This window comes from Gekko japonicus, unplaced genomic scaffold (genome assembly GCF_001447785.1).
Source record: "Gekko japonicus isolate JY-2015 unplaced genomic scaffold, Gekko_japonicus_V1.1 scaffold405, whole genome shotgun sequence".
Taxonomy (NCBI): Eukaryota; Metazoa; Chordata; class Lepidosauria; order Squamata; family Gekkonidae; genus Gekko; species Gekko japonicus.
In genome coordinates, this window is record NW_015175982.1 from 495226 (window position 1) to 518139 (window position 22914).

The 22914-nt window shown below is 45.3% G+C and overlaps 1 protein-coding gene and 1 long non-coding RNA gene across 5 annotated transcripts in view; one reads left to right on the forward strand and one right to left on the reverse strand.

The window, feature by feature from the left end:
* Positions 1 to 123: 123 nt before the first annotated feature.
* On the forward strand, positions 124 to 5054 carry LOC107123085. Of its 2 annotated transcripts, none has more exons than XR_001482943.1 (3): positions 124 to 266; positions 3722 to 3816; positions 4710 to 5054. It is a non-coding gene; the product is annotated as an uncharacterized LOC107123085 (long non-coding RNA). The 2 variants fall into 2 exon arrangements; XR_001482942.1 differs by having other exon boundaries at positions 252 to 332.
* Positions 1789 to 22914, reverse strand: part of KLC4 (kinesin light chain 4) — a 66960-nt gene continuing 45834 nt past the window's right edge. The window contains exons 13-16 of one of the 3 annotated variants that reach the window (XM_015426260.1): positions 20106 to 20237; positions 3630 to 3754; positions 3283 to 3340; positions 1789 to 2591 (exon numbers count right to left, since the gene is read on the reverse strand). In XM_015426260.1, the coding sequence (XP_015281746.1) occupies positions 2502 to 2591; positions 3283 to 3340; positions 3630 to 3754; positions 20106 to 20237 (405 nt within the window). In that variant the 3' untranslated portion in view covers positions 1789 to 2501. Of the gene's footprint in view, positions 2592 to 3282; positions 3341 to 3629; positions 3755 to 12811; positions 15932 to 20078; positions 20238 to 22914 lie in introns of those variants that run through there. The other 2 variants (XM_015426259.1, XM_015426261.1) reach the window with 2 other exon arrangements.

Consider the following 22914-nt stretch of genomic DNA (forward strand, 5'->3'; position numbering starts at 1 on the left):
CCATCTTTCCCTTTCTCCCCCTCCCCCCCCTGCCAATCACCCCCTTCTTTCTCCCCTAACTTTGAGCCCGGCAGCAGTGGCAGTGCCTGGGAGGCCGAGCCAGTGCAAGCTCAGCCATAAAGCCACACACACACACCCCTTTCCATCCCTCTTTGGTCCCGGCTTCCCAAAAGCAGAAAAGCCTGCAAAGGCCTTGTCGCTAGGAAAGCGTTGCTAAGGGCAGTCACCTGCTCAGAACTTTTCAAGGAGAGAGAAAGCTCCTGTTGGTAAGTCCTTTCTCTGCGCATGAGCAGAAAAAGCTGTTGTACTTTTGGCGGAATTTAAATAGCCCTGTATCCTTTTTTAAAGTTTTTAGATTTTTCTGCACAGCTGGGGGGGGGGCGGGGCAAATGTGCAGGATAATCTCTTTTCCCTCCATGTGCCCCTGATCTGCGGAAATAAGTATCGTGCAGGGGGCCATGTTGGGAGTTAGATATATAGATAATGTAAGGACTCTCTGTTGTAGTAGTGATGTTTGAAAACATTATGTTAAAAAAGAATAAAACCAGGCCAATATAATTACAAAAATGTGGTACTGGGTTTTTGGCTGTATACAGGCTATGTGATGGGTAATTCAGCAGGTACAGTCCTTTCTCCCTAATTGGAATGGCTGCAGCTGTTGAATTTCTACATATCCGTGAGGCTTTTTGAAAGCTCAAGGGCTGAGGAAAAGTCTTCAGTAACTTATCAGGCTCCCTTTCCCCTTTCAGTTTGTCCAGTGATCAACCTTTAATGTACAGATGATAACCTGATATCACATTTAGTGGGAGTATGAACATATTTAATGAACTTAATTAGAACTACAGACTTGCCTAGTAGTAAAGGTTCTTCCTTTATATTGAAACAAGGATGGAATATTACCTTTGTAACCATCTACCCCATATTTTGTGTAGCTGATGCTGTTTGCATGTTCAGTACTAAGCTAATTGTTCCTTCGTTTCACTGGCACCGATGTCCCACAATCAAGAGGTAAATTTGTGGTAGACGTAAAGTTAGTAGCAAGGAAATCTGGCAAAGTAGTTGTGATATTTTTATTTATTAAATTAGAACAACAACAATCGGAAATGAATCATGGATAACATGTGGCCAATGGCAGGTCTTCCTCCAGTTATCTCTGTTGCTCTGCACTACAGTTGTTCATACTAAGGCAGGCACAGGCAGTGAGGCCAGTAAGAACAAGGCCTGTAGAATGGAGTGTATACATACTACAACACCATGGAATCAATGCCTGTATCCTCATGCCTGGAGTTGTTGTCTTAGTTAGACATAAACTCCACAAAACTGTTTAAGTCAGGGGTGTCAAACATAAGGCCCAAGGGCTGGAACTGGCCCATCCAGGGCTGTTACGCGCCCCACAAGCAACTGGTGCAAGGGAGGGAACAGTAGGCTGCTTGGGTGCACCGTAGAACCACCTCATCTGCAGCAGTCAATCAGAACCCCTTCACTTCGGGGACTGTTAAGGTGGGAGCCACTGTAGCCACATTCATACCTCTCCACTCAGCCTGCAGCTCCAGGGATGCTGTCCTGGATGGCCTCAGGGATCAGTGTCTGCATGTGGGGGGGGGGTTGCAGATGATCCTCTATTGGGGCATGGAGCATCTGTCCAGCACTGCACTGATGGGTCTCCTGTCTGCCCATGTGGGTTTTCCTCTGGACACCCCCCCCCATGGGGCCTTGCAGTGAGGACACATCAACTTGTAACCTACCAGCTGCTGTCTTTTGTAAAGTTTATATCTCTGGTACCCAGCATTATGTTTTATGGCACACATGGCCTGGCCCGACAAAGTGACATTTATGTAAGATCTGGCCCTCCATAACAAGTGAGTTCAACAGCTCTGGTTTAAGTAGTCAACATTCTCCAGCCCATCTCTGTCTGCTTCAAAAGTACATTTCCTAGAAGCAAGGATATTCATTTGGGAAGGACGTCACAGAAGGCTGCAAGAAGAAGATGGGATGATATAGTGCAAAAATAGGTGTTACTAGGAAATATACGGGTCTGGGACCAGGCACTGAAGGAGTGAATAGGCCAGCTTGAGAGCACACTGGGAGAGGAACTCCAGTCTACAGTACCATATTGTGGAAGCGGTCTACATTAGGAAAGAGATAAGACTGTACCACAGCTCAGAGAGTCAGAGCTTCAGGTAAGAGCTATTGGAGCTCATTCTGTGCAATCAATAACGTACAATGTGCAAACATGGTGATAAGTGCATTCGTCAGAGCTGCTAATCCACAGCGGATAGCTGCAGGGAGTTCTTCTGTCTAGTCTAGCAGTGGTCCCGTATTGATTAGTTTTTCCCAATGTACTCTTCTTTTCCACAAGTAGTGATATCAATATAACAGACAACAAAGTTCTAATGCGTTGGGAGATTGCAGCTAAAATATCCAAAACAGTGATCAGTTTGAGATGTAGTAGCAGCATTGTGAAGCTGTCATCATTTGAGATGGGGTGCAGAGATAGCTGTTCAGTTGGAGGTGACCAAGGAGCTGTGAGAGGAAAGATCCACACTGCTTGCACTGAAGCCTCTGCTCTCAGCCCGAAGACCTTGAGTATCCTGAAAAATAAATCCCCTTTCTTGTGAACATTAATCTTCTCAGAAAAAGATACTGTCTCACACACACACCAAGAGCCTGTGGATGTGAGACATCCCACAATGATGATTCAGAAATTAAAGGGGGGAAATTGCCTAGCTCTTCATATTATCCTGGGAAATTTCTCAGGCCAAGAGGAAATTGTAAGATTTATTGTTTGTATGCAGATTCAGTCATTTCATCTCCATGCTGCAAATACTATAGACACATGGAGTGTTCCTGAACAGTATACCTTATTCCCCATAAACAAAAGTTCCACTTAACATGTGGTTGTGGCACACCCCTAAATACAACTGGGTCTCATGTTAAGGGTAACAACTTTTCACCAGATTATGATCCCACTAGCACAGTGGGTTGCACATTACATGTTCTACACAACTGTGCGCCTGGAACTCAGCCGACCAAATTTTGGGGAGGAACGTCAGACTTTCTGAGGGGGTTCTTAGTATATTTCCTCCAACACTTAATTCTGTACATCTCATTTGCCCTTCTGTATTCTTGGTGATACCTCACAGGTATCTTGCATAGTTTTCTTTTAGCCTGAGCAGACTGAGGCAACTTTTGTCCTCTTCATTTTATTATTCTTTGCCAATATACACAGAGAAAGTAATGTACTTGATGCTATATGTGCCAGAAAGCATGGGATGCTCTCACCTGGAAGGAATCCTCACTGGACTTATTCAGGTAGTTCAGTGAAGCGGCTCGTTTCATGCTAATAAAAGAAGAAAAAAATAAAGTTGTCTCCACAGCAATAAGTCCTATGCCTGCTCTTCTCCTTAGCCTGGGAAGTACACTGTATGTAGGAAAGGGGCACACCTGAAGATCTTCTAGCCACCCCAGTTCCAGCATGTACTGCCTCCAAAACAGCGACCCCCAAATGAGACACATAGAACTAGCATGTTCCACAATCTTTGAGAAGGGCAAGAAGAGGCTTACTAATTTGAGAGGCCTAAGTAGAAGCAACAGGCATAAAGGTATGTAAGTTCCAGGAAGAGTCCTACTTTGTGTTCCTTGGCTCCAGAGGGCCATTCCCTTGCAGCTTCTTGACCAGCAATTCACTACTTCTCCTTATCACATCCCGAATCTTTCCTAGTGAACCACTGCGGTGGAGAACACCAGTACCATCCTGGGAGGGAAGACAACAAACAGCAAGAGCTGGTAAATGGAATACTGACTGTTCTATATAACGTAAGTAATAATTGTTTCAGTATTCCAATGACAGCTTGTTAGAACAGGGGTAGTAAATCTGGGGGGAGGGAGATCTGAGGGCAAGACTGCCAGCTTTACATGGGCCAGTGGCCTTCAAACAAGCAAATCTGAAGTTCCACTGATGAAACCATACCCATACCCAAACCCAAATAGTAATTAACATGGAATTCACTGCCCCAGGAAGTGGTGGCGGCTACAAGCATAGACAGCTTCAAGAGAAGATTGGATAACACATGGTGCAAGGTCTATTAGTGGCTATTAGCCACAAATTATAGATGGAACACTATGTCTGAGACAATGATTCTTGGTGCTTGGGGGGGGGGGCAACAGTGGGAGGACTTCTGGAGTTCTGGCCTCCCTGGTGGACCTTGATGGCACCTGTGTTTTGGCCAGTGTGACACAGTGTGTTGGACTGGATGGGCCATTGACCTGATCCAACATGGCTTCTCTTATGTTCATATCTCCTTCCTCTCTTGGTCTTACTCTCTTAATACTACACTAGTCAGGTGGTAAAGCTTTTTTTGGTGATTGTATCCACCTCAGGATGCAAGTGAGGACTGCTCAACAGAATGTCCCCCCAGCTGAAAAAATAAACATTCTCCATGTAAAATATGCATAGGAGAAGGGTTCGCCCAGCTCCGACCCCCCCCCCCCCCAACATTTTATTTTTTTATGTGTGGGAAGCCTCCCCTGCCCCTTGTGGGAAGAGTAATTAAAATATTGTTTTCCCACTGCAAATGGAAGTAGTACAGTCCAGGAAAATTGTTACCTCTTGATGCTATGGGATGTATGAACTGGCCATCATTCACAGTAACAGAGGAACACCATCTTAGCAAACTAATTTCTGTCTCTCACCATTCTCTCTCCCATAGGCTCCTACTATCACCAACATGAACTGTGGTGGGATAGAACAGTCCAGAAGAGCACCTTCATGTGGGAAGTGGGGTGTGGGTCCGGCATCGCCTTGAACCTTTGTAATCCCACATCCTGCACTGCTCACACTATGCCAGCTTGGGAAATGTGCTGTTCATATTGTCATTCAGTTTTGTATTCCTAGTCCTATTGCATTATCCATTGGCTGTCCTGTCCTGTACTATTACATTTTTTCTCTTTCTTTATTCTGTAATCCGTTTTGAGTCTCAGTAAGCAAAGAGGGCTATACATTTATTTACACACTTATTTAAAACATGTTTATGCTGCCTTGCCATCCAGATAGGGTCCCCAAAGTGGTGAACATTTAAAGAGTATTTAAAATTAAGTATATATAATAATATCTTATAATAAAATCTTATAAACATACGTAACGCCACAACCAGGGAGGAGGGCCAATAACAGTTATTGAGGATGTGGCAAACAAAACAAAACAAAAGTTTTCATCTGTTAGTGGAAGACGACAATGGAGAGAGGGAGACAAATCTCCCTGGGGAGGAGTTATCAAGTTTTAGCACCATGACCGCAAAGACCCTTTCTTGAATTGCCACCTTCTAGCCTCAGATGGTGGGGGGCACCTGAAGCTGGGCAGCTGAAGGTGACCAAAGTGGATGGGCAGGTTCATATGGGAGAAGGCAGTCCTTAACGTACGCTCAAATAAGTTAAATAAATAAAATGGATCCCATACAAACTGGCCCACAGAGAAGGACCTGGCACAAAACAAAAGAAGTATGTGCTTGTGTGAGACAGCAAATGAGAAAGGTTGATTGAAGTTGCTTAGGACAAACAAGGAACACATCAGGCCTCTTAACAATGTCATATGGAGCTGCTCATGCTGTGTGAACAGTTGATCATCTCTGATCAAACAACATTTTTAAAATATACACAAACACAGTTTCAGGGTACTTCTTGGAAAATGGTAAAGCTCAGCTCAATGCTGGCCAGCTTCCCATTTAGTTGGAGCCACTGCACCAGATGCTTTTGAGTTAGTATTGCATAGTAAGTGATTGTGTGATTGCACTCTGATATAAGAACAAAGGCATATAATCAAGAAGAGTCTTGCTGGATCAGACCAAATAACCTATATAGTTCAGCATCCCATTTTCAAGAGGAGCCATCCAGGTGCTTCCAGGCCGGGCAGGTGGAATGGCATAGTTTTCAGACATCCTTCTTTCCCCTATAGATGATCAGCAGTGCACCATCAGAGCTGAACAGTGTCAACCAAATATTTGGTGGGGGAGATTCTCTCATGGACAGTTCCTTGCAGTGTGCAAAGATTATTGGCTCAAGGCAATGATTTGTATGTTTTCACACTTATCAATGCATATGTAAGTACAAAAAAATAAATGAGTCTGTGCTTTTCCCAATGACCTCTGTTGCCCCTTTGATAATTTTTGAAGCTTGTTTTAAGAGGTTCCCAAACTTCTTAGTAGACCCTGAGTTGAACACAATTCTTAAATGCAATTTCTTCATTCTCAATTATCCTGTCCTGATTTTCACACATTCATGTCCTTTTTTATTTGCCTGTACAAAGAAGAGGAGGAGGAGGAGGAGTTGGATTTATACCCCGCCCTTCACTCAGAGTCTCAGAGCATCTTACAAACTCTTTCAAACCCGGTTCTCCCAGATTAGAGTTCCCACACTTAACCACTACACCAAACTGTGAGGCAGGTGGGACTGAGACCGGTCTGAGAGAATTGTGACTGGCCTAAGGTCACCCAGCAGGCTTCATGTGGAAGAGTGGGGAATAAAACCTGGTTCTCCCAGATTATAGCCTGCCGCTCTTAACCACTACAACACACTTGATCATATTTTGGTGTCTACTGGACTACTGGTGAAAGACTCTGACACTTCAAGTTATGTGTTCTTCTAAAAAAATCCAGAACTATCCTAAAAGTTAGGGGCCAAAGAATAAGCATCCATTAGGAGAAACTGTGAAAACCCTCTGAGGAAATTTTGTCTGTATATTGTGCAATGTGTGTAAATATGAGTTATTTATACAAAATATATTTAATATTAAGACATTGTAAAGTCATGAGGCAAATGAGAGGTGAATTACTTTCCTCACAGATAGGGTTGCTAGGTCCCCCCTGGCCACTGGCAGGGGATGGGTGGGCAGGGTTGCCAGATCCAGGTTGGGATACTCCTGGTGATTTGGGGATGGAGCCTGGGGAGGACAGGGACCTCAGTGGGGTGCAATGCCATAGAGCCCACCCTCCAAAGCATCCATTTTCTGCAGAAAACTGATCTCTCTAGCCTGGAGATGAGCTGTAATCCCGGGGGGTTCATCAGGTCCCACCTGGAGGCTGGCATCCCTACTCACAGGAAACAACAACGTAGGTAGGCCTCTGGGCAGGTGCCAATCTGAGGAGTTGATACAGTTATCAAGGGAGCAAATTTTGTGGAGTGTTTTTTCATTTTATATATGGCAGAAGGATTCAAAATACTGATTGATCAAGTGTATGATTGGTCAGTGGGCAACTGAACCACTTAAGGACCCTTAGCTTAGAACCATTCAAATGACTGATCAGATGAGGGCCTTAGACACAAACGAAGAAAATTAAAGGCCAGCCTCAGCCTAGTCAGAGTCAGCCACTATGGGTTAGTAGTTTCTGGTAGAAACAGCAGAGGGTGAGCTGTCTGAAACAAGAGAACTGTGATCTGGCAGGGTGAACTAAGAACAGACTCAGAGGGTCAGTCCATTAAGTGACACAGGTGCTTTGGTATCCTTATTCCAGTGTCAATTAGCAGTCCTACCAGAGGAAAATCACTCACTTCACATATGTGCCAGTGTCTTTAAGATACAGAACAACCCAAGGAAAAGGAAATTTAAGTTCTGTAAGTAGGGAGAACTAGCATACTACCTCCCTTGGTTACAATACCATTAATAAAAATAAGGGTTATCTGCTTAACAAATGTCCAGTTCACAATCTGTATAAATGTTTAATTCTTTAATTTAAAAATTCTCTGGTTCTTGTTAACCCATATTCTCAGTATCTCTCTGTCCTATGCCTAGTACACACCAAGCTACATAAAAATACAAACTGCGTTTTATCTTTTAGGGTAAATGGCGGGAAATTACCTACACATTGCATATAGTTCTGGATAAAGTAGTGCTTCATTCTTCACTGCTGTAGTTAGAGCCCCATCTACTTGCACTTTTTCTAATACAGTATTATGAATGAGACCTTTGTAAGAAAATGCAGTCTGTGTAGGCTCCAAGGCCAGTGCATCATGACATGGGGAAATTATATATCAAGAGCATCTCTATAAAGTGCAGAATTATCCAACACAGAATGTCTGTTCCTTGTTCTGGAGGACCCATGATAGATGGGAGATTCTGAGAAGTCAGCTACTCTCCAGTACTTCAGAGCTGAATTTTGATGATTCAGTGGAGGCTCCCTTCCCACTGTTCAAATTTTCTGTGGTTCTTGGAGACATCAAAATATACACCAAGGCCAACTATTCTGGCCTCCCTCAGAACTCTGCAGCCTCTGTACCTAGCACTGGTATTTTGCAACTTCTATTCTCCCCACACACACACACACAGGATGATACTGCTTGGATTTCTTTCTTTTTCTGCTCTGATCTGGGTTCAGGAGAACCAGGTATCGAGTTGTGGAAATTGCACTGTTGTTGTGAAAGAAACATTACATTCTTAAGGTATAATTTGTTGTTGCTACCCACTCCAGTTAGGTCAGTAAATCAATTTGGTTAGTCTGTTCTTAGAAAGTGAGAGTGCCAATTGGATCCCAGAATTCTCTGGGGAACCATTCTGCAGACTTCAGTGTTGGTTCTCCTAATGACCTTAATTGCTGTAGCCCTTCCCATAGCGACCTCTTCCACTGCTACACTGACAAAGGGACACCTGCTACACAGAGGGCTACAAGCAGATGAAACCTGATGAAAGACAACTGCTATATAATTTTAAATGGTGGTGCCATAACATCAAACACAGCAAATTAATCTTTATTTTCTACTGCCAGATAGCAAATTGTGAATTCACAAAGTCAGATAGTGTGTTGAAAAAAGTCTGCACATGATGGTGATTATGTACACATTCTAGGACAGTTTCTATGTGGGTTATTGTGTTGGATATTGTAACCCTTCATGCAAGAGGATCTGGGAGAGAAAGGGTAAGAGAATTCTCTCTCCCCCCCCTTACACTTGGCCCCGCCTTCCCATTGGTAAGATGTTGAGCCTCTTTGACCCTTGCTTGCATTCTGTTTCATCTTAGATAGGTCCTCTCTTCTTCTTCTCTCTTACCTGGGCTTGGAGCTGTAGCAAAAATAAAATGTGGACCTTGATGGAGCTACCACCAGGAAAGAATCTTATTGGATGCAAGTGGGCATTTAAAGTAAAACAAAATGCAGATAGAAACGTGGAGTGCTACAAAAGCAAGATTAGTTGCTAAAGGTTTCTCACAAAAATATGGTTAGGACTTTGATGAAACCTTTGCACTGGTGGTGAAACATAGTACAATTAGATTACTTTTGAGCATACAAGCATCCAAGAAGATGCAGTCAAACATCTAGATGTAAAGACAGCATTTCTTCATGGGGAGATCCAGGAAGATCTGTACATGGGGCAGCCAGAAGGTTTTATAGACCCCAAACAACCAAATTTAATCTGCAAACTGCAGAAGGGGCAGTATGGGTTAAAACAGGTAGCATGTGCCTGGAACAAAAAATTACACACAATGCTCATAGCGCAAGGCTTCAAGTAAGAGGCATCGGATTCATGTCTGTACACTGAAAACAAAGATGGACATTGTACTTTTATTCTCGCTTATGTTGATAACTTGATTCTGGATTATCACAGGCAAATGGACTGTAACAGTGTAGTAAAGTGCCTAAACAGAGAAGTAGAAATTAAGGAGCTAGGAGATGTTCCTTACTACCTAGGCATACAAACTGAAAGGGGAAGATGGTTCAGTTCTCCTAAACCAGAGATAGAAAATAATTGAACTCTTACAGACGTCAGGTCTAGAAAATGCTAACACAGTGGCAACACCTATGGAAACTAATTTTCTTAAGAACACTGAAGTAAGTGAGCCTTTAGTTAAAGACGATTAGTACAGAACCGCCATAAGAAAACTTCTATATCTAAGTTCCACTAGCAGACCTGATATTGCAACCAATCAAATCAAATCAATCCTTAAGCAGAAAGACAAGTGCACGTAGCAAGAAAGAGTGGACTGCATTAAAAATGGTAGCTAGATATTTTAAAGGTAATTTAGATTTGAAACTGAAATTGCCACCCACCAGTAATCCAAAATTAGTTGGTTACATGGATGCAGATTGGGCAGGAGACAGTTTAGACTATAAATCCACAAGTGGGTACTTGATCCTATATGGAGGTGGACCAATCTCCTGGGCCACAGAGTCTGAATATATAGCATCTGCTGAAGCATGCAGAGAACTCTTGTGGCTGGGGGGGGGGGATTGGAAGAGGCCCTGAGAAGAGCCCTGAGGTTTGTTGGAACATCTGAACAGTGACGCTATGGACTGTCTGTTAGGAATTGAATTGTCCTGCCATCTTGGGTTCTGGAGTTGTCACTATCACCGAGCACTTTATGTGATTAGGATGGGTTTTTAAATTGTATAATATGTTTTTAAAATGTGAGTATATCGTTATTTTTGTATTGTTGTTTTACTGCAGCAAGATTATCTTGCCCTGTAAGCCGCCCTGAGCCCTATGGGGGAGGGTGGGGTATAAATTAGAATAATAAATAAATAAATAATAAATAAATAGACCTGTTACTAAAGGACTTTGGAGTTGATGAGCAAAAGCCAATTCAATTTAAAGAAGACAACCAGAGCTGCATTAAGATTCCTCAATCAGAAAAAAATGGCTGCATGCACTAAACTCATTGGCGTGAAGCTTCACTTAGTGCATTACCTAACTGAGAAGGGCATAATAGAGAAGAGATGGTGACCGACATCCTGTTCAACAGAAGAGATGGTGGCCAACACCCTGACCAAGCCTCTATCAAGAGACAGATTTGGAAAACGACGAGATAAGCTGAAACTTGAGAACTTTTGCATGTGACGTTAAGAAGGGGTGTCGGATATTGTAACTGTGCATGCAAGAGGATCTGGGAGGGAAAGGGTTAAGAGAATTCACTCAGGTACACTTGGCCGCAACCCCTCATTGGTTAGATGCTGAGCCTCTTTGGCCGTTGCTTGCCTTCTGTTTCAGCTTATATAGGACCTCTCTTCTTCTCTCCCTTACCTGGGCTTGGAGCTGTAGCAAGTTAACCTTTCTGAAGTTAATCTGTTCACAATAAGTTAAATCTACCTACATGAATATGTTACATAAGATGTACTTCTATTTTTGTAAGTAAAAATTCTTTCTCTTGTTTCCATCTTAGTCGATCATCTTTGTAACTGGTTTGAACAGCACTTTCCCCCTAACTGGGAAACGTGGAGCATCAGGGATACTGTGAAAAAGCTTCTATTCCTCCAAGGCAAATATTTTGGGGGTTGGTTTTTTTTTTACATTTAACCCGATCTATGCATATGATGTCTCAGGAATCTATTGATAATATGATCCAGTCTGACCACCACTTTGTGAATATTATTGAGCAATCTGCAAGTATCTCATAGGCATAGTCCTGCTTTCCTCATTAGGCAGAATCAGGCCCCGTTCATACGAGCCCATTTGGGCCGGGAGCGGGACGGAACTGGGGCGGAGCAAACAGGCGCGATCTCACCTCAACATCTGGCGAGCGTGCCGTCTCCGTCCCTGATCCGTCCCAACGGCCCAAACTGCGCCGCAAAAAACAACCACCTCTCTAGGTGGTTGCATCCATTGGTGCGGCGCAGGCAGGGCTGTGGGATCGGCGGCGCGTCCTTGCGCCGCCGCATCCCGGCCCCCAGCCGTACTGCGCATGCCCAAGCATGCGCAGTTCGGCAGCCTCCCCCCTCCCCTCGGACTTTTCCTCCCCGGCATCTGAGCGTGCCGGGGAGTGCTGCGCCGCGGCTAGGGGATCCGTGGGATCCCGCCGCGGCGTATCAAGTTTGGAGCGGCTCTGAGTAGCCGCGTTTCAGCCGGCCCGTGTGCCCGGGGCCTCAGTTTGGCTATTAGAGAAAGCCGAGCAGTGTTATTTTGTATAACTCTATTGTCTTCCTTTTGTGGCAGATAGCTAGCTAGTAGTGAACAAGGGAAGAGGTAAATGTTATTTCTACAGTCCTGGAGTATGTGGTGCCTTTGGTGCATGTGGTGGCCTAGGATTCTGAACATGAAGGCCGAACATGGCAAATAAGGAGAAAGGCAGTGTAACACAGTGAATCAGGTAACAGGACTTCAATTCATACCACCGTCTCAGCCAAATATTCATATTTTTAATCGTATAATACTCAAAGCACAATTTCCCTGGAAAGGTGTGATTTGCCAGATCTACTCCGTAAGGAACCCTTTTGAAAAGTAGGTCTCCTTGCTGCCTCTGTTTTGTCCTTCAGATTGATGGATATGTATGTACTACAGTGAACAGCAACTTTCTTCCACAGCCAGGCTCTTCCATGCTCTCTCTCTCGTTCTCTGCATCCCAGCCACATGGAGGCGGTTCATTCATTCTTTACACACAGACCATGTCTAAGACCACTCTTCTGTTCAGAAAAATGTATCATATGCAGTGCTGGGCATCCAGAGGAGGGTTGCCAACAGGCCTAGAGAAACATGTCCTGCCCATTTCCACACATTAAGTGTCTCTATTTACTTCATCCCACTTTTCTCCCAACAGTCTCCCCCCTCCCTTTTATCCTCACAACAACCCTGTGAGGCGGATTAGGCTGAGCATGTGTGACTGGCCCAAGGTCATCCAGCAAGCTTCCATGGCAGAGTGGGGACTCAAACCCGGGTCTCCCAGATCCTGGTATGACACACTAAACATGATGCCATGGTGGCTCTATTAAAGAGACAGTTCGTTTTCTCAAGGCCTATCGGTGACACTTGGCCAAAGACTTGTCCTTGGAGAGAGAGGTACTTTCTACCCAAAGGAGAAAAAGAAGCACAGGGAAGCAGCAATTTAGAGTCTTCTGCCTTTAATTGGAGGTAAATTAGTTCACAACATAAAAGAAAGCACCAAGTATGTATCAAAGGCAGAGAGTACATCATACTTTCAAATTCCCCCCTGCCCCAGTGCTGTTGAAAGGCCTGTGGATAGCTCAGTGCAAGGCAGAATGCAGAGCTGGGCAGAGAGCTGATGGAGGCAGTGAGAGCAGTTTCCCAGGACAAACTCCAGAGGCTTATTCACAACATCCTGGGATTGGCTCTCCCTTACCACTGGCACAGGACAGAACCCTCAAACTACTGGGTTCTCAGCAATGCTTTCCTATATCACCTCCACCTGCCTGCCTGCCTGGCAGCCTCATGCATGCATAAACAGGCCTTTTATCGAAGCACACACAGGCAAAGCAAAAAGCTCCGCTACGGCTGCAGTGGGCCCCTGAAAAGGAGCCATGGCAGGCATTTAGGCCCAGAGCCTTCAAGCTGTCCCACCTCACACCTTCACCTGTGACCATCCCTTCTGGATCAGACCAGCAGCCCATCGTGACCCGGTGACTTATCTTCAGCACTGAAGGAACATCACAGGGCAATAATAGTACATTCCTGTTACTCAGTTCTGACTTCCAGCCGTTTATGGACACCTTAAGCGAAAAGGTGCACATATCCTACCTAACACCTACCAATAACTCTAAGAAATAAACATATCTTTTCCCCCCAAAAAGCCAGCTATACTCACAGAACAGCAACATGGACAAAAAAAACCCCACACAACTGTGCATGTTACAAGAGATGGATGGCAGTTTCCTGCTGGCCCAGGAGGAGTGGGGGGAAGCACCAGGTCACCCGCAGACGTTTAAGGAGACTTGCATTGACCGCCAGGTACTAGAGCAAGCAAAGAAAACACTGTGCCCCCCCCCCCGCTTTAGAAACCAGATTCCAACATCCAGTTTTCTCCAGGCATCATGAGACCTACATACTAGCAGACTTTTACCAACATATCCTTAGGCTTTCCTATCATGCTGCACACACACAATTCCAACAACTCTCTTCTAACTGGCATCTGGATCATTTAGCCTCCCCCTGAACAGTTTCTAGCCTACTGTATCCCATTCATGTTCTAACTTTAAATCCCTACCCCACAGAAATATTTCCATCACACCCTGTACGGCCCACCCTGTGCTCTGCATTCTGGAAGGAACGCTCTCGCTTCCCTCTTCCTCAGGGCCCCGTTCTCAACTCATTACAAAACCAAGCCCTCAGGCATTCAGAGACATGGCTCCCACTGTCCCGCGTAACACTTCCCTCCCACTGTAAACTTGCATATCCTAAGTCATTTATTGGCCCACATGAACACAAACTATGCTGGCCATATACTGAATCAGACTGTTGCTGTATCAAGGTTGCTATTGTCTACTCTGACTGGCAGCAGCGCTCCGGAGACTCAGGTGGAAGTCTTTTGCATCACCAGGCACCTGATCCTTTTGCCTATGAAGGTGGGGACTGAACCTGGGTCCTTCTGCAAGCAAAGCAGATGGTTCTGCCACCGAGCCACAACCTCCCCTCCACTCAAATCTCCCAGAGGCCCAGCAATTTATAATGGGGTCTTCTACCCCTTCTGGTCTATGTCCTGCACTCTCTCGCACACAACAGCCTTAGTCTTCACCCTACTTGTGTAGGACATGCAGTCCCAGCTCATGTGGCCATGCTTCTAAATAAGCAGCAGCTGCACTTGCTGCCTTAACTGGTGAAAAAACCACCAATGCACTGTGTGTTCATTTTGCGGCATTCAGCTGGGTCCTTGTAATCTCCAGTGTTGAGTCACAGCATGATTTTAAAAATGTACATTTGTGACAATAAATTAAGAGATGTAAATATGCAATTGCTTTTTCTCCCCCACATTTGGGAGAGGAGCAGCAGGCAGACGGATAGCAGTCAAGCCATTTCTGCCTCCAGTTACCTGTCCTCTATGAGGAAACCTTCCCTGTTCACAGCCAAAGAGACATTTCCTTCTGAAAAGAAGGTACCCTGAAGCACTACAGGAAGAGCTGGTCCAGAGGAGAGCCTCATCAGTGAGGACAGAACAGGATATGTTATATGAAAAACTTACCTACTACAACGGCCCCTGCAACTACAGCCTACCCCCACCTCTCCCGTCTCCCATTCTGTCCCAGATGTGGATCATGGCCAGCTCAATAAAAGTAAAGGTCCCAGCCAGAAGACTACAGTTCATGCCTGTTGATCTTCATCTTTTGGCTCAGCACATCCTTCAGTGCCTTTATTGTTCTGATCTTCCCCACTGTGCTTGTCCTGGGGCAACTGAACAGACGCCAGCTACTAAAAAAGGGAGAACAGGCCTGCTTCCGTCTTCATCTGTATTGGTCTCAGGGCCAACCACTATGAAAGGCGGCATGCCAGCCCCAAGTAGCAGCCGTGGACACATGAAATACCATTTCGGCGTCACACGTTTGATCCGACAATGGAAAAGAGAACAGAATATGGCTCACCCACTCCTCCTGCCCCCTTCCCCACAATCTGAGGCAATTCATAGGACACACATGCATCTCAGCATCTGCTAACTCCCCACCTTCTGCCCTCACAGCAGGGGGAAGAAAAAAGGAACAGGGGAAGGCCAAGGAGAGGACAGAGAACTCAAACAGAAGCAGCCAATTCCATAAGATTAGAAGGCAACGGGGAAAAGGGAATGTGTTGTACCCAGATGAGTAGGGCACAGAACGGGACAGCAAGGACATTGTTAGACAGGAGGAGGCTTTCATTCAGTTCCCCCATTTAGGACACCTGAAAGAGAATGGAGGAAGCTGAGAGGAGTCCTGCTGACACCTGGCCCTGACAGGGATGGGGGGAGGGAGGCAGGTCGGTCCACAGAGGTTCTTCCTGTTATCTTGCCGGTTGATACAGTAGAGCAGCCGTGTGTTGCAAGCTGGACATTCCTCTGCCGGTGCTGCTCTGCTCCTCAGTGCTCAGAGAGATGGAAGGTTGGGGGGACTGGCGTGGAGTCCTTTGCCGAGGAGAGCAGGAACAGCGGAAGGAGGGGGGGATGGACTGGAGGGAAGAGTCGGAAGGTACGGCACAAGCATCCAGGTGATTGTGGTGAAGGGGGGGAGGGGGGAAGAGGAGTCTCAGGAGGCATTTAAGCCTAGTGCACAGAGGAGAAAGACACAATTTACAAGGCCGTAGTGAGGATGCATGACAATCCTGATGGAGGGCAGGGAGAAAGGGAAGCACAGGCTACAGTTCAGGTGTGGAGGTCAATCAACTGCAGAGGGGTGGACGCACATACATGCACACTGTTATCTTTTGACATGGGATGGAGTCCTTTTTAAAAGGTGTTGAGGGGGAACATGTGGCTCGATAAAGGAGGCTTGTAAAAATTCTAGGTAGAGGCTTTGCTTAGTCATGCTGGACCACTAGGACTCTTGGGACAATCCTGGGGTGCTTCGTTTTACACAGGGACAGCCAACGCTCCCTGCTTCAAGGAAGCTAGCAGTTAGTGCAGTCTAGAGTCTGACCATCTTGTTGTAAGTAACACACAGAATGGCTTCTAGGCTTGCAGCCCTGTGCAGGTAGTAAAATGGTGCGATGGAAACCTGCTAGGTGGTAAAGTGCACTGCTTCAGACTGCAAGTGGGAGGAAAATGCCATTTCTGAATGCTTCTCTGTGTTCCTGCAGGTTAAAACAAAACAAGACCCAAACACACCAGAGAGAGAAATTCTAGCCCAATGTGATTTCTGCTCTGTTAGGTTTTCTCCTTGTAGGGTGACTTTTACATAGGAGACTACAGAGGGCATGTAGGCCTTTTCACTGTCGGAAATGAATCCAAACTCTCAGACCATCACTCTTCCTGGGAGTGAAAAACTCAGCCTGGGTCAATGCTGCCTAAACAGAAAGGGTGCAGCAAATGGGAGAGAAGGGCTAACACCTTCCTTCCTCGCCAAAGCATCAAGAGATGTAGCAAGACCACGCTGAGCTAAGCTGCATGACTGCAACAGTAAGACAGGAGTAGCTCACTGAAATACGAAGCTACCTTAAGGAAAGAGTCAGACCTTTTGGCCGTCCAGCCTGGTGTTGTCTTTGCTTTCCTGTTCCTGCTGCCTGGGATCTTTTTACATTTTTCATCAATTTCCTTAAATTATTGTATGTGATCTTTTTAACTGCAGGTGCTAGGGACTGAACCTGGGATCCTCACCAAGCAATGCATGCTTTCTGCCTCGGAGTTGTGGTCACTTTCTCAAGGGTTGCTTGGGTTATTACAAAAAAATCCTGTCAGTGATATCTTAGTTTCATGCTTCCCTGCCTGCCTGAATGTTCAGATCGAATCTAGAGCAGCGGTGGAAATAAAAGCTGGGATGATTTCATGAGAGCTTTATATCTAATGAAGTGTATAGATTCATAGGAAAAAAAATAGCTTCTGAGGTTTACACCACATTCAAAGCCTAAGGAATGGCCAAGCTGAACTGCAGCCTGATTTCATGTAGTTAAGCCTTGAACATGATTTTATGGAGAAAGGGCTGGTGATGGAAGAGATATAGAATGAGATTTAAGGGTGCCTGGGATGAAGATGGAATGAAATCTAGTTCTTTCCATCTTTCCAGTCTCAAGGAACCCTTTCTATATTGATTCACCTGCCAACAGATCTCTGCAATCCTCATTGCAGAGAATTCTGGAAAGTATTCTAGGGTCACCTTCAGTTCATGAAGGATGCCTGCCAGGCCTCATCATTGTTTAGTGCCAGTTTCAGAAGGTGGCTGTTTAGTGATGGGAATGCTGCCATGTATTGGAGTTTTTCATTCCTGATCTTTTTAAAAGAAGCCCTGATAAGATGTCATGCCTTGTAAATCACTGGACTAGGGTAAGCTGACAAGCAGCCAGCTCACTGAGCAGCTCAGTATCTTATTGGGTTTTTTTTAAAAAAAATGTCAGGCAATATCTTTCAAAGTTTAGGACAGCTTCAAACTTCAGCTTTCTTTTGGAGCAGCTCCTTTGCACACTACTAGAGCTTTCCAAGACCGGATAGTATACTCTTCTTTGATGCCAGAAGGCCATGGAACTATCCAAAATGGGTACTGGAGATACCACAGTCATGTGTCTATTAGAACTTCAACAGGAAATTCTAGCAGACCCATGACTGTGGTATCTCCCCAGCCTTGATAATCCAGAATACATGCAATCAAAGAAGGAAAGAGTCCTGGTACAAGATGGCAGCAGAAAGATTCCTAAGCACACAGACCTTGTACTGCCTATTCACTGTACAGAAGTAACCCCAGCAGAAACCATTACCAGAAATACTAACCTCTACGCTGAGTCAAAGGCCACCCCTGAACTGTGGAGAACATGCTCTGTAGACAGGGGTGGACAGTGAAGCTAAACAGCTCCGAATGAAAAGCTAGGTTCTCTCTCTTATTGGTCAGAGTTTGCATGTGACACTTGCTTAAGATGTATTTAACACTTGAAAAGAAGAGGAAGTGGTAACCTTTGGAAAAAATAATTCTGAAAGTTTTATAATTGCTTTATGGCTCTACTAGGCAGTGTCCATGGAACTTCTCTCCCTATAATCCCTTCAGCAGTTTTGCAACTGTCTTTAAAATGTTAATGGATATTTTTGGGGTGAAGAATGATATAGATTCATACACACACACACACACACACACAGACACACACATGGAGTTTAATTTTTTTTTAAAGGTGGGCAGTCCATCTGGACCATGTGGGAAGGGGTAGGGTTGATCCAGCATCCAACCTGTTAGATTGGATGCACGTAATACAAATTGCAAAGCTGGAATTGCACCATAAGTGAAGAACTCACTGCGACTGCAGTTAAAATATTAATGTTAGTCTTCACTTGGAGAGGGAAGGATCATTCTTTGAGGAAATACAGACTTTAGGAAATATGTCCCTATTCCCTAGGCCACCAGGGGGTATGCTCTCCTTTGTAGGTTATTTCACTTGCTGCCTGTTAGGTACAATCCACAATCAAGATTGCAAGACCTCCCGTGGTGCTGATTGGCTGTCATGGCAAGTTGCTGAGGGTAGATGGGGAATGGAGGAAGCGCATGCAGGCAAGCGAACAGCAGAACTATATGTGAAGAATTAATGAGGGATGGAGCAAGTGCATGTTAATGCAACCGAGTCATAGGAACAAATGGCCAATATTCCAGGACAGATTCCCTGCTGCTAGCTACATCCCACGAATAATCCCAAAGAAACCTACTTATGTTTATGTCTGTTCTCTTACACTCCATTTATTGCTCTCTTACACTCCTTCCTCAAGCCAAGATTACATGCAGCACCTCTCTAACCTAGAGGGCTGAAGTTGGGGGGGCAAAGAGGAAGAGAAAGTTCTTGCATGATGGAACAAAGCAGGAGAGAGTAAACCTCAGCATCCAACTCCAAGAAATCAGAAAGACAAATTCCAGCATGCTGTCCCATCAGAGACATGTTCATTACCATTCCACTCACTCATGACCCATCTGCACAGTGGGTAAAAGAAGCAAGTCAAGAAGCTTTTCCAATCTCCTGAGACTTGTTCCAGACCACAGAGAAATTTCTCAAGCCCACCTAGCTCAAAGCTCCCACTCTCTGTCCAAGGCAAGGCACTACTGTATGGAAACCAAGCTGAAAAGCACCAGCCAGGAACTGGCAAGAGGCTAAGAGTGGAGGAAGACATCAGTTCTAACCCATATGCTGCTTCACCAACCCATAATTGCAAAAACAAAAAAAGTTGTATGCATAGGTTCTCACCATCCTGAGAAAGACATATTGGTCTTTACACATACACTCCACCGCCTCCAGATACACCCTTCAGGCACCACATGCACACTAACACACACAGAGCCTCTCAAGTAGCTGCTGTGCCCCAGAGCAGAGCCAAAGCACTTTGGGTGCTTCTTTCTAGAGCAAGGCTACCTCCTCCTGCAAGGGGAAGCAACATCCTCTGCCCTCCCCTGCAACAGACAAGGGAAGGGAGCACTGTGGCAATATTAGTAGAGAAGACCAAGGTGGCGAGGATTAGTCAAAGGTGTACTTTCTTTCCTAAAGGCAAGCACTGGACTATTCTGAGTGAATGGGGAGAATTAAAGAGCTCCCCCCCTTCCCGGATCGGTCTAACTGGCAATAAGAGAGTGGTCAGGGAGCATGCAAAGAATGAATGAAGGTGGGTATGCCACGACAGGCCATCAGTCCCCCGAGTTGGCAGGGGGCAGCATTTGAAAAGAGAGCTCAAAAGAGACTGCTGCCCTTTGCCTCTCTTGGCTGGGTTAGGCTCTTGATGGTGGACTTGTACTTACCCCGTTCCATTCCACGCCCATACTCACTTCCTCGCTGCCATCTGTGGCACTCTCATATTTGACGTTGCCTCCCAGGCTGTCTCGGCTCCTCCTCCTCTCAGAGCTGTCACCCTCTTTCAGAATCTCTACCACCTTGGTCTGGTTAATGGGGTCAATTCCCTGCAAGGGGTCAGAAGCAGGAGAGGAAACCGTCAAGGCTCACCTTCAGCTAGGAAAGCTCAGATCTTCTCAGAGTTATCTAGAACTGGAATGAAAGGCACACAGTTTTTATGGGCAACCACCACAGGACACATATATACTCTACACAAAGAAAACGACATCTAGCCAGTCCAAAAATTCCACACCGGGAAAAACTATATTCTGTCGGTTGTATAAATTATACACATCTAATATGCACACATTTTACTTTTGCTACTTATGGGGACAGACCAGATTAACAGAATGGGATGAACAAGGCCTTGATCTATGTAGGGGAATAAATCTTCCACTTCCTTCTTCCACAGGCTTTAGATAATTTCATCAGACATTGCCCATGCAACTTCATGGCCATAAGGGCTTACAAAAAATCTTTTAAAAGAAGTGAAACCCAGCATTTAAAGAATGCTGAATTCTGTAGTTCATTTCCGATCCTGCACTTGTATGATGCACTTGAGAGGCACACTCAGCCCTGCTCACCTCCTGGCAACACAAGGAAGAGGCACCAACAGAGCAAGAATACCCCAAAATAAATGGCAGTAGAAAGAAAGAAAAATCACAGCATTCCTCAACCTCTTATGTCTCTAGTCAGAGGTGTTGAACTCATTTGTTACAAGGGTTGTATCTGACATAAATGTCAATTTGTTGGGCTGGGCCATGCGTGCCATAAAATGTAATGCCAGGTACAGGAGATATAAACTTTATAAAGAACACAGGCAAACCCAATTAATGATGTTATATTTTATTCAAAATACAAACATGCTTAAAACATTAACAGTATTTTACAGTATTTCCTTAAAGTATCTCCCTGATGCCAACCCTCTCACTTCTACCGCCCATTACTCGTTACAACTGGCATAGTATACAGGGATACAATGAACAGCCTCTATCATCTGGCAATGAAGGTAATGACCAGTTGCTGGTGGGCCAGATAAGAGCCCTAGAGGGGCCAGTTTTGGCCCACGAGCTGTATGTTTGACACTCCTGCTCTAGGATTTGGAAGAATAAAACAGAAGTCCAGTGGCACTGTAAAGACTACCAACATTCCTTTCAATATGAGTTTTCATGAGTCACAGCTCACTTCTTCAGAAAGATATGTGGAGGAAAATTATACTGGGCATTCTTATGGTGAGGATTAGATGGGGGGAAGCAAAGCAGAGAGGCTTGGTGTACGGTTGCCAGGTCCCCTTGCTGTGCCAGGGGGTGGATTTGGGGGACATTCCGGGACATTCCCCGATGCAATGATGTCACCCAGAAGTGATATCATTGCGTTGGCAACGCCACGCTGGATGTTCTGGTTTGAGGGCAAAACTCTCTAGTTTTAGGCCAAATTTACCATAGAGTTTTGCCCTTAAACCAGAAGGCCCCGCATGACGTCCGTAACGTAATGACTTCACTTCCAGGTGACGTTATCATGTTGGGGATGTCACACTGGAATGTGGCTTTTTGTGGGCGGGGTTTTCCCTGCTGGCCAGCTGGCTGAGAGCAGGCTGAAGCCCCTAAAACTGAAGGGACCACTGCCGGGACCTGGGGACTGGCAACCCTCTCTTCGTGTGACTTTTGCCAAAGCTTTTAAATGTAAATTCTCTATGTCAGGGGGAAAGGGAGGAGCACAGATAGAAAGGTTAGGTGTGAATCATGTCATAAATCAAAATAAAATCCCTGCTCTCTCATGCAAGCCTGCCAGGTGACTAGGTGACTTTGGGCCAGCACTCTGAGCCTACCCTGCCTTACAGGGGTTTTGCCGTGTGGATAAAAATGGAGGAGGGGAGAACAATTTTGTCAGCTGCTTTGGGTCCCCCTACTGGGGATAAAAGTGAGATATAAAAATAAATACACAATAAATAAAGTCCTGTGAGGAAACCTTGAAGGAGCTGGGTATGTTTAGCCTGGAGAGGAGACGACTGAGAGGTGATACGATAACCATCTTCAAGGGCTGTTTTCTGTTGCCCCAGAAGGTCGGACCAGAACCAACAGGTTGAAATTAAATCAGAAGAGTTTTCGGCTAGACATTAGGAAGAACTTCCTGACAGTTAGAGTGGTTCCTCAGTGGAACAGGCTTCCTCAGGAGGTGGTGGGCTCTTCTTTGGAGGTTTTCAAACAGAGGCTAGATAGCTATCTGTCAGCAATGCTGATTCTGTGAACTTAGGCAGATCATGAGAGGGAGGGCAGGAAGGATTGCCTCAGTGCTTAGTTCTCGTGGCCCTTTCTTACACACCCAGGGAAATGCTGATCGCCACTTTGGGGTCAGGAAGGAATTTTCTCCAGGCCAATTTGGCCCGGGATCCTGGAGGGTCCCCCCTCCCCCTCTTCTGGAAATGGAGCAGGGGTCACTGGGGGTATGGGGGGAGGTATTTGTGGATTTCCTGCATTGTGCAGGGAGTTGGGACTAGATGACCCTGGAGGTCCCTTCCAACTCTATGATTCTATGAAATATGATGAGTGGTCCTACCAAAGTCAGGGTATAGGCCTCTGCATGCTGACTGCACTCCAACTGTCTAGACACAAAGACATATAATGTTTTAAATCTTATTTTCTGTCTAATCATAGCACCATGGAAATGTCCCATAGGCTGTTTCTGCTCAATTTACCAGTCTTCTGTGGATTTGTACACAAATGAGGAAAAAACAGGGAGATCAGG